Here is a 13,052-nt window from a genome sequence, read left to right as displayed (position 1 = left end):
GTGGGTTGGATGGTGACAAGGATGTCCAAGAACGGGAATGGTGTGGGTAAATTTTAAGGCAGGGTGGAAATTTGACATGAAGTCGATGAAGGCCTGAAGGGAGTCTACAGGGCCGGTGGCTATGCCAAGGCAGTCATTGATGAAGCGCTTGTAAGAAGGCTGGTCTGACACCTGTGTACTGTCCGAAGGCCTGCTCCTCAATGAAGCCCACAAACAAACAGGCAAAGCTGGGACCCATTTTTGTGCCCATGACAACGCCGCTCTGCTGCTGGAAGTGGTCCTCGTCGAAAGAGAAGGAGTTGAGGGTCAGGACAAGTTCAGTCAAGCGCAGGATGGTGGGAAAATGGAGGCGGAGAGAGCTCTTGGGTAGAAAGTGTTTGACAGCCAGCATGCCTTCCTGGTAGGGGATGTTTGTGTAAAGAGACACAATGTCCATGGTAAACACGTACCTCTCAGTGCAGTCAACAGGGAAGGAGAAGTCGTTCAGGAGGTTCAGGGTGTGATTGGTGTCCTTCACGTAGGTGGGTAAGGCAGCCACCAATGGCTGGAACACGGAGTCGAGGAAAGCGGAAATAAGGGCAGTGGGGCAAGCACAGGCCGAAACGATAGGTCGCCCAGGAATGTTGACTTTGTGTATTTTGGGGAGGAGGTATAGGAGGGACTCACGAGGCTCCTTCATGATAGCATGGTAGGCTTCAAACGGAAGATGACTTATCAGCTGCCGTCTTGATGGTCTCACGGATGAGCGCATTGTCAGCCTTGGTGGTGTCTCTGGCGATGGGGCCGTAGAAGGTGGTGTTGGACAGCTGAGACCTGGCTTCTTGGAGGTAGAGGTCTCTGTGCCACACGACCACTGCACCACCCTTGTCAGGAGGTTTGATGACGATGTCTCTTCTGTCCTTCAGCTCCTGCAGGGCTTTCTCCTCACCAGGGGTCAAGTTGGATCGTCGTAGAGGCTTAGGCTGCAGCTGATTGATCTGCCTCATGCATGTGTGAATATACAAATCCAAGGCAGGGAAGGCACCTGGTTTGGGGGTCCATGAGCTAGAAAAGAGACTGGCGATATCTGTATCCTCTGTTGATGGAGGAGCTGGCAGAGAAGCCTGGGCAAAATGGGCAGCCAGGCACAGCCACCTGAAGAAGTGCTGGCACAGGAACAGGGTGCAGGCCCGGTTGGTAGTGGGCTTGAGTGGCACGAACTTCAGGCCCCTGGCCAACACTACGTTGGTCTTAAGGTAACTCCAGATCAGCTGGGATGGTCACTACCATGTGGGGATCAAAAGAGGGAGGGGCACTGTTGGAGGTGAACATAGGGTTAGGGAGCAAGGCCTCATATTTCTTCTTTTTGATGGCTGACATGGAGGTGTACAGCTGTTGGTTGGCAATACGAGTGGTACGGATTACTTTTTGCTTATATATCCCAACTATAATGAAATTAATATCATTCTGCCAAAGTATTATCGAAATCCATGAGTTCTGCTTACTTTAGTCAATGAATGTGCAGATACAGGCTACTAACTTGTAAATATTCCCCTGCACACAGACCATGTCATCACTCATGTTAGGGGCCAGAGACCTGACATTAAAAATACTTTTGACTTTGACGGTCTGTCAGTCAAAAGTGTATTTCAGGTAGAAAAGTATTTGTCGTGTCACAAGTAAGTGGCACAGAGATAACCTTGTAAGATTCCGTATCAGAGTCAGTGGACTTACCACTTGTAAAAGGTGGTTCTTTACTGATCAAGAAAACCTGTGTAAGCCCACGATTTCTCGCAATCCCACGATTTCTCTCATAATGTGTGAGAAAGCATGGGGAGTACCCCTTATTTTGATTAAAAAAAATTCCTTTTGTCATCGGAGGCGAGTTCTTGTCTTTTCCTAATGCAAATCTAAGAAAAAAATAAGAGAGAAAAAAGAAACGAGAAATGGGGTGGAGAGGGGGGAAGGGGGGGGGGGGGGGGGCGACGACGACGATCACGATAATGACAGTGGCGTTAGCGAAGTCTTCAAGACAGTGAAGGTGATGACACAGTACTGGTTAAAAAAAATGTGTGAATGTATATGTGTCAGCCAGTGAGTGAGTGTGTGTGTGTGTGAAGAACATTTTAGGTAAATGTGACTGAAAGGTTGCATCACAACAAACATCAAAACTAATTTTGATCCAGTTTTCACGCTCTCTACGTGAGGGTAAAGCATTGTGAAACTCCCCCCCCCCCCCCCACCCCCCATCATCTGCACCGTTTCAGTGGCATTACTTACACGCCGCTCATTTAGATTCCTCCATACACGGCCACACCCGGGTTCGTCCGTCACAGTTCCAGCGTCGGCAGTGCGCAGGGAACCATCGATGTTAGGTCGCTAGGAGGCCACACACCAGAGGAGACCCTGCACTGCTGCTGAGTCACTTCGGTGGTATTCAGTGGTGCCTGTTCTGATTTAACGTATTTAGGACACCACCTACTAAGCCCCATACTAACGACAATAATGGCTTAGTCGCGGAGCCAGACTGAGTGAGCGTTCCCCCCCCCCACCCCCCCACCCCCCCCAGAGTGGAGACCGCCACCACGTCCCTCAAACAACAGCCCCTCATGAATCTGCCGACACTGAAGACATTGACAGGACTCACCCCAAGCACGGAAGTGGAGGGGTATCGAAACTGAGGTCACCATGAGAGCAGGGCATGAAAGGCCACAGACTTTGAGATTGTTTTGTTTATACTGATGATGATGAAGAAGGATGACGATGACGATGATGATGTTGCTATGGCGGTCCATTTTGGTTTGGGACTGCGTGACAAGGCTGTACTCTACGCTTCCTGTCATAATAATATCCCGGCGTTAACCAGGCCCTAGAGATACAGACACTTGCAGTGTTGGTCAGGTAATTAGAGCAACACACCCAAAGACGCATCCTTGAAGTGGATGACACTCGATTGTGTGGTCCCAGTCTCCCCATTTAAGCTCACAGCACACTCAACTCTGGGTAGGAGCCGGCCACGGGCCACAAAACCCACCTCCGCTGGGATTCGAACCCACGTCCTCCCAGCCGTCAGTCCGCGACGCTAACCACTTTACCATGGCGGCTGGTGTGAAACATTTTTTTTTCTGTCACCTTTATGGAGTGAGTTGAATCATTCTGATTAGATTCCCAACATCCCTCGGGAACGATTCGGTTCAAGTCTTATCATATCATATCATATCATATCATATATCATATCATATTGTGTTAATTATCGTCATTGTCGTCGCCCCTTCCTTCTCTTTTGTTTTCTTCTCTAATTATTTCTCTACGATTTCCATTGGGAAAAGACAAGAAAACAACTCCGATGATAATGGAAATATTTTTGATGAAAATAAGGACCTCCCACGCTTTCTCCCACATTGTGTGAGAAATCATGGGGGCGCCCCCGGGAACGATGGACATACTTCTGCACATGAAAAAACAACACATATACCTATATGTCTATCTATACACCAAGACAACACTACAAATTGCAGATGTGAACAATTACGCACACACACACACACACACACACACACACACACACACACACACGACAATAAAAGCCCTTACATACGCGCGCGCGCGTACACACACACAACAGAGAAAATACCTCACGCGCACACACATACGCTCACGCAAACACAGACTCTAGCGGGCACACAAACACCCAACCACAGACACATACTAAATGATGATTTCAGTGGAGGGTAAAGTTTTGTGGGTTGAAGGAGGGGAAAATGCAAACAAGTGACTATGCTTCGTCACACCCAAATGCCTGTTTGAACAGGTGGGTTTTGACACACTTGTGTAAACAAAGTGAGTCTATGTTTTAACCCAGTGTTCGGTTGTGTGTGTGTGTGTGTGTGTGTGTGTCCGTGGTAAACTTTAACATTGACATTTTCTCTGCAAATACTTTGTCAGTTGACACCAAATTAAGCATAAAAATAGGAAAAATTCAGTTCTTTCAAGTCATCTTTAAAACAATATTGCACCTCTGGGATGGGCACAAAAAATAAAAAAAATAAAAAAATAAATTAAAAAAAATAAAAATAAAAAGAAGCCCAATTATATGCAAACTGCATTTACTGTTATATTTATATATTTTTTATTCTCTAAACTTGGCACTTTGATCTGATATTCTGACCCAACAATAAGAGCAGTCATTATTATCATTTTTTGTTCAAACAGGAACTTCTTTTGCTAAGTATGGAAGTTTTATTTATTTTGCAAACGTTTTGGTGCAGATATTAAAAAAGGGAAATTAATCTGTAATTAATGCTAGGGGACTTAATTTGCTTTCAACTGATCTTTCTCATCTTAAGCATTACATTTTGAAATTATACTCAATACATAAAAAGCTTGCGTGTTTTACTCTCAGTGTACAGGGCTTTCACTATGTTCATTCACTCAAGTGGTATTTTTCGGAAAATACTAAAATCAATACAACGAGTGGACTTTATAGATCTATTGGCTGAGCCCCGAAGGTCATGGGCAAAAATCAATTGCTTACACATATTTATACACATTCAAAGCGCGTGCTCATATACTTCGCTAACGCGAACGACGCCATTTTGTTTCAAGTTGTTGACATGCCCGTTCAGTCCTATATTCAATGGACAATACACGATAACATGTGATGGAAGGTTGGAGCAGGAGACCGTTAAATATTTATTCAGAGAAAGATTTGTGAACGCCTCATCACTTACTGGATTATGCCCCGAACTGCCATAAAAATATCCACAGAATCAGTCGAAAAATTAAAATAGTTAAAAATTGTAAACATGCGAGTTAATACCCTTGAATTGATGAAACGAAAAAATGTCCAGTCATGACTTTTCACAAAATGAAGTCCTTTTCACTTCATACGACGTTTAGAAGTACTTGTACTTGGCTCTACATGTTATTAGTTTAACAAAATAATAAATTTTCATATCAACTTTAAAACTATAAAACTAGAATAAAAGAGAAATTGAATCGACTGTGTTGTACTACATTCCCGGCGTGTGTAACTAAACTTGTACATCTATCTAGATCTAGATAAAACGGCTAAATGTTGCAGTGTGATTGCGAGGATAGCCATGTCTCCTTTACCGTGGACTTAAAAAGAATTTTTAATTGCCCTTAAAGGTTTTTTGAATGCCCAAGATACACCAGAATAATATGATTTAAACAGCGTTCTCACTGCGAATACCGCAATTGATTTATCGCCCTTTAAAAAAATATGTTCAAATATTAAATTTTAGAACGTCAGTTAAGGAGCCACAATAGTGTACTGGGTAAGACAGTTTCTTCTCACCCGAACACGCGGAGTTCGAATCTGGTCAAGATTTTTTTTTTCTTTTTTTTTTCTTTCTTTTTTTTTAAACCCGAAGCTTGATAATAACAAATACAAAACACATTTTAACAATTAGATTATATATATTTTTTTTTTTTTTAAGTGTATCACAAGTGAGTCTTGAAGGTCTTGCCTCTCTTGTTCAAGTTTGTTTTGAAAGAGGAGATCTGGAGGAAGAATATTTCAAACAGAGTGTGTTTGATACTGAAAGGCCCTTTGGCCAAATGTCTTTGAAGGAGTGTTAAGGACTCGAAATAGCTTTTCAGTAGAAGACCTGAGATAACGGGAAGGGGTGTACATATAAAGGACAGAAGATAAGTAATATGGGATATATCCTTCAAAGTGGGGATAAGCCAATATAGCAGTTTTGTACTGAATTCTGTACTGGATGGGTAATCAACGAAGTTGACTTAAAAGTGGGGTAAATTGGTCCGTTTTTGACATTTTGAAAACTATCCTTGCATCATTGCTCAAAATCATCTGAAGGTGTGACAACAAATCAGAAGGCAGACCAGCAAGTAGTGAATGACAGTAATCAGTGCAACTTAGGATTAAGGAACAAACAAGCTGAGTGGTTGCTTCAATAGTAAGATATGGTCGAATGGTACGGATTTCCCCTAGTTAGAAGTTTGCTGTTTTACATGAATTACTGACATGGTCGTGCATGGACAGAGCTGATTAAAAAATCCGCACCCAGGTTTCTGATAGAATTTTGAAAGTTGATATTAGCTTTGCAGACAGTCAAAGTATGGTCTAAAGTGTGACTAAGTACAGAATTAGAATCTTTTGGTATATACGGCTTCTGTCGTGATGTCATTAGGGTTAAGCTCCTCCACAACAACAATGCACGGAGGATAGCAAAATAATTTGTGGAAGAACCTTTAGTTAGTTAGGTGTCATCTGCAAACTTGTGAAAATATATTGATGCTGTCTGATGATGTCGGAAAGTGGTTGGGTGTACAGACTAAATAATAACGGACCAAGAACTGAACATTGGGGAACACTCTATCAACAGGAAGAGGTCTGGATTCAGAATGAGAACAAGAAATGAACACCCTTTTAGTGTGATTGGAGAGGTAAGACTTAAAGAAATCGAGAGTTATGCCAGAGATCCCATAAGTGTGATGAAGAGGGTTGAGTAGAATATCATGATCTGTTATGTCCAAGGCTGCAGAAAGATCGAGCAGACACAGAACTGAGACTCCTTTGTTGTTTATCCGCACCATTTCAACCTGGACCTGATAGGGCACGTTCACACAGAGTAACATCACATCGGAAATAAAATCTTTGGTCAGCTGCGACCAGCAATGAACATTAGCAATGTAGAACGTTTAAAAACAATTTTTGCTCCCAAGGCGAATGCGTATTCAAAACCTTTGACCCTAAATGCAGAGAGTCTGGCGTGGGGTTTGTAAAAAAAAAAAAAAAAAAAAAGTCACTGCAACTGCTGCATGTCATTTAGGACTTCTGCAAAGCATGGCAAGGTTTCGTGCACAAGAAAGAGAACGAGCCTTTGGAATGCTTGCAAGCAGTAGGGAGACATTGTTGTCAAAAAACTACCGTTATGCGATCACAGCAACGGTATCAGCAAGCAGGCAGCTCAGCTGATGCACCATGTAATCCGACGATTTCTCGCAATCCCACGATTGCTCTCACTTTGAGGGAAATCGTGAGTAGCGCCCCCACGCTTTCTCTCACTATACGAGAAAGCGTGGGATTGCGAAAAAGTGTTCGTTCCCACGTTTTCTCACAATGTGGGTCAAAGGTTCTAACAATGTTTGAAAAAGTGTTGGAAGTCTCCCATATTTTTTTTAATGAAAGATAATTTATTTCCTTTATCATCGCATTTGGTTTCTTGTCTTTTCCCAATGCAAATCTTTGAGAAAATTGAGACAGAAAAAGAAAAGAGGTGAGGGAGGGCAACCACAACGATGATCATTATGACAATGGCGTTAGCAAAGCGTTGACACTGAAACTGACATCTTGTATGTGCGTATGTATGCGAAGTGTTGACACTGAAACTGACATCTTGTATGTGTGTGTATATATGTATTTCTGAATGTGTTGTGTTATAGTTATATATATATATATATATATATAATGAGTGTGTGTGTGTGTGTGTGTGTATATATATATCTAGAGAGAGAGAGAGAGAGAGAGATCTGTGTGTGTGAAAGTATGCATCTACACGCATAATATGTATGTGTTTATAGACATGTTTATCTCTGTGTGTGTGTGTGTGTGTGAGATGGGGAATGTACATGTGTGGGGTTCGTGTGTTTATGTAATTAAATGACGTGAAATGAAACGTGTGTGATGTGATTCAACGGAAATATTTTGTTGGTCTTTGACAGGAGATAGTCGACAATCCCAAATTCGTGGTGGAAGGTTCTCGATATGTGGACTTGGAACAAGGCCGGCTTGGTAAGGTTTCGTTAGTCATGCCCAGAAGCATAGGATTTTGTGTCAGTGTGCCTGAACGTAGATAAAACAAATAGATTTGGATTATTGATAAGATTAGAGTGCAACATTTTAAATGCAGGACTTGCACTGCTAACGATTGAATTTGTCCTTTATATTGAGAAACTCAAGACATACATTTTTGTTGTCCAGCGCTTGGAGATTACTTGAAAAGTTATCAAAATTAATAGAGGCATAATTCTTGTTATATTAAGTTTACTAGTATTATCAAGTAATAACTAATGACATTAGGAGGTTTTCATTGTTTTGTAAGGCATTTACATTTGCAGAAGTTACTACATCATGTATCTTTTACTCTATTTTAACTATTTGCTTATTTCTTGGGTTGTATGATGTTCACGTGCAATGCTTCACGAGAGGCCAATACTACACGTGAGTGAATGAATCATGCGATTTTCCCTTTTGTCTTTCTCAGAAAAAAAAACTGAAAAAAAAATCTGTGTGTGTGTGTGTGTTCACGCAAGTTGTACACACTACCACCGCGCGCGCGCGCGCGCCTCTGTGGGTGTGTGTGTGCGTGCGTGCGTGTGTGTGTGTGTGTGTGTGTGCTGCTGCTGCTGATGATGATGATTTTTTGACTCATTTGTGTAAACAAAGTGAGTCTATGTTTTAACCCGGTGTTCAGTTGTCTCTGTGTGTGTGTGTGTGTGTGTGTGTGTGTAAACTTTAACATTGACATTTTTTTTCTGCAGATACTTTGTCAGTTGACACCAAATTAGGCATAAAAGTAGGAAAAATTCAGTTCTTTTCAGTCATCTTGTTTAGAACAATATTGCAGCTCTGGGATGGGCACAAAAAAATAAAAAATTAAGCCTAATTATATGTAAACTGCATTTACTGTTATATTTTTTGTATTCTCTAAACTTGGCACTTTGATCTGATATTCTGACACAAAAACAAGAGCAGTCATTATTATCATTTTTTGTTCAAACAGGAACTTCTTTTGCTAAGCATGGAAGTGTTATTTATTTTGCAAACGTTTTGGTGCAGATAGTAAAAAAGGGAAATTACTCTGTAATTAATGCTAGGGGATTTAATTTGCTTTAAAATGATCTTTCTCATCTTAAACATTACATTTTGAAATTATACTCAATACATAAAAAGCTTGTGTGTTTTACTCTCAGTGTACAGGGCTTTCACTATGTTTAAGTGTATCACAAGTGAGTCTTGAAGGCCTTGCCTCTCTTGTTTCTTCATGGGCCTGCGACTCCCACGTTCACTCAACACGTGCGAGTGGGATTGTATGTGCACGGCCGCTAATAGGCAGCCGTACACACATACTCTCTCTCTCTCTCTCTCTCTCTCTCTCTCTCTCTCTCTCTATATATATATATATATATATATGTATATATATATATATATATATATATATCTGTGTTGTGACAGCTCGACTGTCAGTCATCACAATACAAACATTTTAGTTTATTTTTGGATCATGTAATGTAACGTTAGATCTGTCAAGGAGAAGAGGAAATGCTGTTTGTATGTGTCTGTATGCAGTGAGTCAGAATGAAAGAGTAACATTAATGCACTAGTGATATATATGATAGAGATGGTGTACTGATGACTGGTCCAGCTGGTCATCAGTTCGGTGATTTGAATCTTGAGTAGCGTCTGAAGAAAATTATGAAATATTTCTAAATCGTTTACGCCACAGCCGCATGAGAACACAATAGACACTTGCCTTTTTGTTCGTTCATCTTCGCAGCTGCAGCTTGGTTATGCGTACTGTGAGGTTCTTGAAAATAGTTGACATGTTTTTACTACGAGGATGAATGAAATGCAAACAAGTGTTGAAAATCATTAACTGTTTTGCCATCAGCTCGCACTACGTAAACAATCAATAGAAATAAACAAACATGTTTCCATGATAAATCAAAGGCATATGAAAGTGATGCATGTAATTTGGTTTCTAATTCTGTTGTCCATAATGGAACTTCAACTAGTGGATGTGACCAAAACCGCGGAACTGAAGTCCGGCTTAATGTTGAATGAATGCGGAATGAAAAGTTTATTAATTGTTAAATAATGATTTCCATAATTTCAGAACTTCCCACGATACAGTTGATATTTCCGAAAGTAAACTTGAGGATTATGACTCTGTCGATGTGCATGGTATTGTGGCATTTGATAACAGCAGATCAAAATTTAAAAGGAAATATAGGTGTATTCTGTTGCTGATCAACGTTGTTAACTCACTGAAGAATATACAAGTGATTCAGTCGAAAAACGGAGAGAAAATTGTTGACACTTTTTTGCTTTGTTACTACTATTTTGTCAAGCATGTCTTGTGTCACAATAATATTATTTTTCAAAAAGAATGAACATTTTCTGGGAAAGAGGTTATTTACTCATCAATGTGGTGAACTTGCATGACAGCCCAGCTTCATCAGGATGGTCCACAAAACTTCTCTGTTGACAGTGTCGAAAGCTTTGGTCAGGTCTCTGAACGCTACATACAAGTCTTCTGGACTTGTAACACAGTTAATGCCATGTCCATAGCACTGTGGCCAGGGCGGAAACCAAACTGGGCTTCAGGAAGGTTACTTTCCGAGAAGTTAGTGTTGAGCCTGTTGAGGAGGATGCGGGCAAGTATCTTTCCAGCGATGGAGAGAAGATGAATTCCTCTGTAATTGCCACAGTCTGATTTTGCCCCCTTGTTCTTGTAAAATGCCACAACAGTAGCATCTCGGATGTCTGCTGGCATGTCTTCTTAAATTCCTTCCAGGTGGTCGAAAGGCCGTCGTGAAACGCTTTGAAAGCTGTGGTTCCAAGTGCTTTGTACATTTTAGCAGGAATTCCATATTCTCCTGGTGCTTTTCCGCAGTTCATCTGCTTTATGGCAGACCTGGCATCATCCTCAGTGGTGAGCGGGAGGTCTGAATCCCCACGTGTGGGATGCTGGGGTATCTGCTGTGGAGCTTCCTGGTCAACAGTAGATGGCCGGTTGAATATATATATATATATATATATATATATATATTATTATTATTATTATTATTATACCTGAATAATGTGTCGTTCCATAAATTAGTGTTTGAAGAAACTAATCAGAAGAGAAAACGAATAAGCAACGAATATTGGATCCAAACGTACATTACCGTGGTCTAAATGCCATGGATACGAGGTCGAGACAAGCACGAGCCCGTTAAGGTAATATTACCGAAGAGGTCGACTCTGCGGAACAGAATCAATCACCTTGTCTTGATACAGAAATTTTAATTTCTAGCGTTCTGTATATCAATTTTCCTTTGCCTATAAATTTTGCCCATCAGCAAACCAACTGATATTCCCAGAATCCGTTTTTTTTGTTTGTTTTTTTCATTTTTATCTTTTTCTACAAATAGAGAATATCACCCACTTAAAAATCGTGTCGGAAATAAGAGAAAAACAGTAGTGCTTATTATACACCAACTATGTTCCTCATAAATGCACGCTTTTTTGCGTGTTTGAAAAAACCCATACAAATGCACCTCTTACTCCCCCCCCCCCCCCGGCCCCCCCCCCCCTCCCCCCCTCTCTCTCTCTCTGATCGTCGTTTGAATTGTCACCACCCACCCCGCCTTGTCTAGAGGTTGTTATGACTGAACGGACACTAAAATCTTTATCTCTCTTCTTTAATTTTCGCTTGCCTTTCTTTTGATTTCTAAGATAAAAACACACTTAATGTGTATGGAAAAAAATGATATCATATTGAGATAGTTGTGCACATTGAATGAAAAAAAAAAAGAAAAAAAGATGACACACAAGACAACAAAATATAGCAGTCGGTCTTTAAAAAAAAAAAAAAAAGTCGAAAGTCAAATGCAGGAAACACTTCAGAGGTCCAGGGGGAGAAAACTTACAAAGCACACGCAGCAGTAATCCCAAACTCAACAAACTCCATCGAGTAGTTTCGAAGTAATCGCCTAGATGAATATGATAGACATTTGAAAGATTTGAACTGGGAGCATGTCCCCCGACGTCTGTTTCCCTCAGGTTTATGTTCCCACAAAATTGTTCTGGTAGATGTTTTTCCCCTTGGTCAGTGTTCCCTAAGGTCTATATTCCCCCGAGATCTATATTCCTTAGGTCTATCCCCAGGGCTATAAAAAAATTATACCCCCATCCCCAATCTATGTTTCATCATCCACATACTTTTGGGAAGTTGTCAGTGGTCAGCAGCGGTCAGTAGTAACCAAAGGTAACAACTGGTCAAAAAGGACTAATATCGGATACCAGGGTTTCCATAATCAAGAAAGATGTTAACACAACGCAAGCTGCACACTTTTGGGTTGTGGTAAGTACTTGTCTGAAGTCATCATGTAATGTGTGTGTTTGTCTGTGGGTAGATGGTTGTGTGTGCGCGGGCGTGTGTGTACACGAGCGTGTGTGTGCGTGTGTAGGGTATTTTTGTTTATTATTATTATTATTATTAACTCAAATAGACTTCATATTGCATAAAATGATAAAACGTGGCAGTTTGAAAATTTTCGATCGTGGTCAATTGTGGTTGGCAGTGGTCAGCAGTCAGTAGTGGTCAGTCAACGACCAAGTCCTGTCAGGAAGTCCTAGTACATACTGCATAAACGTCACAAAAAATCAATCTGAACACTTTTTAAATGGGCCTCAGTAGTGGTTAATGATAACGAATCTGACAGGGCGTGGTGATAATGCACAGACAATGCAGTTTGAGCACTTGCGTTGCGGTTAGTGGTGGCAAGTAGAGGTCAATAATGGTCAGCAATAATGAGAGGTCATGGACCTGGGTATGAATAGGGATGACACTTTCAACTTACACCCCAGAGCGCGACTCCAGTGCGTTTTACTAAGGAAAAAAGCGATAATTCGTGTTATTCAAAATATGTTAGAACCAATACTGTTTTTTCTTCTTAACATCGTGTAAAAAAACTTATCAAAATCAACAAATTAATCAACGTTTTATCCTGATCTCCTCCATCTCTTTTCCTCCTCTCTCTTTTTCTCCTCTTCCCTCCATTTCCACACACACACACACACACACACACACACACACAAACACCCCACCCTCACCCCCTCCACCCACTCCCACACACAGAATCTTGGTTTAAGACACGTTTGGAATAATCAGTCAACATTCAATATTCTTAGACTTAGCCACGTTATAATGAATAAACTAGAATATGGATATGCATTATACTGGAAGAGAAACAAATCTGAAAATAAATCAAAACTACTGTTTTATAATAACATTACTCATGAATACAGAACCGAA

General features: G+C 40.9%; 1 protein-coding gene across 1 annotated transcript in view; it reads left to right on the top strand.

The window, feature by feature from the left end:
* Window positions 1–13,052, top strand: part of LOC143282428 (calpain-9-like) — a 233,811-nt gene that overhangs the window by 26,133 nt on the left and 194,626 nt on the right. The window contains exon 2 of the mRNA XM_076588071.1: window positions 7,693–7,762. Within this exon, the coding sequence (XP_076444186.1) occupies window positions 7,693–7,762 (70 nt within the window). The remainder of the gene's footprint in view (window positions 1–7,692; window positions 7,763–13,052) is intronic.

The sequence above is a fragment of the Babylonia areolata genome, chromosome 1 (genome assembly GCF_041734735.1).
Source record: "Babylonia areolata isolate BAREFJ2019XMU chromosome 1, ASM4173473v1, whole genome shotgun sequence".
Classification (NCBI taxonomy): domain Eukaryota; kingdom Metazoa; phylum Mollusca; class Gastropoda; order Neogastropoda; family Buccinidae; genus Babylonia; species Babylonia areolata.
The sequence above is the reverse complement of the archived record's forward strand: the minus strand, read 5'-3'. Positions and strand labels throughout refer to the sequence as shown.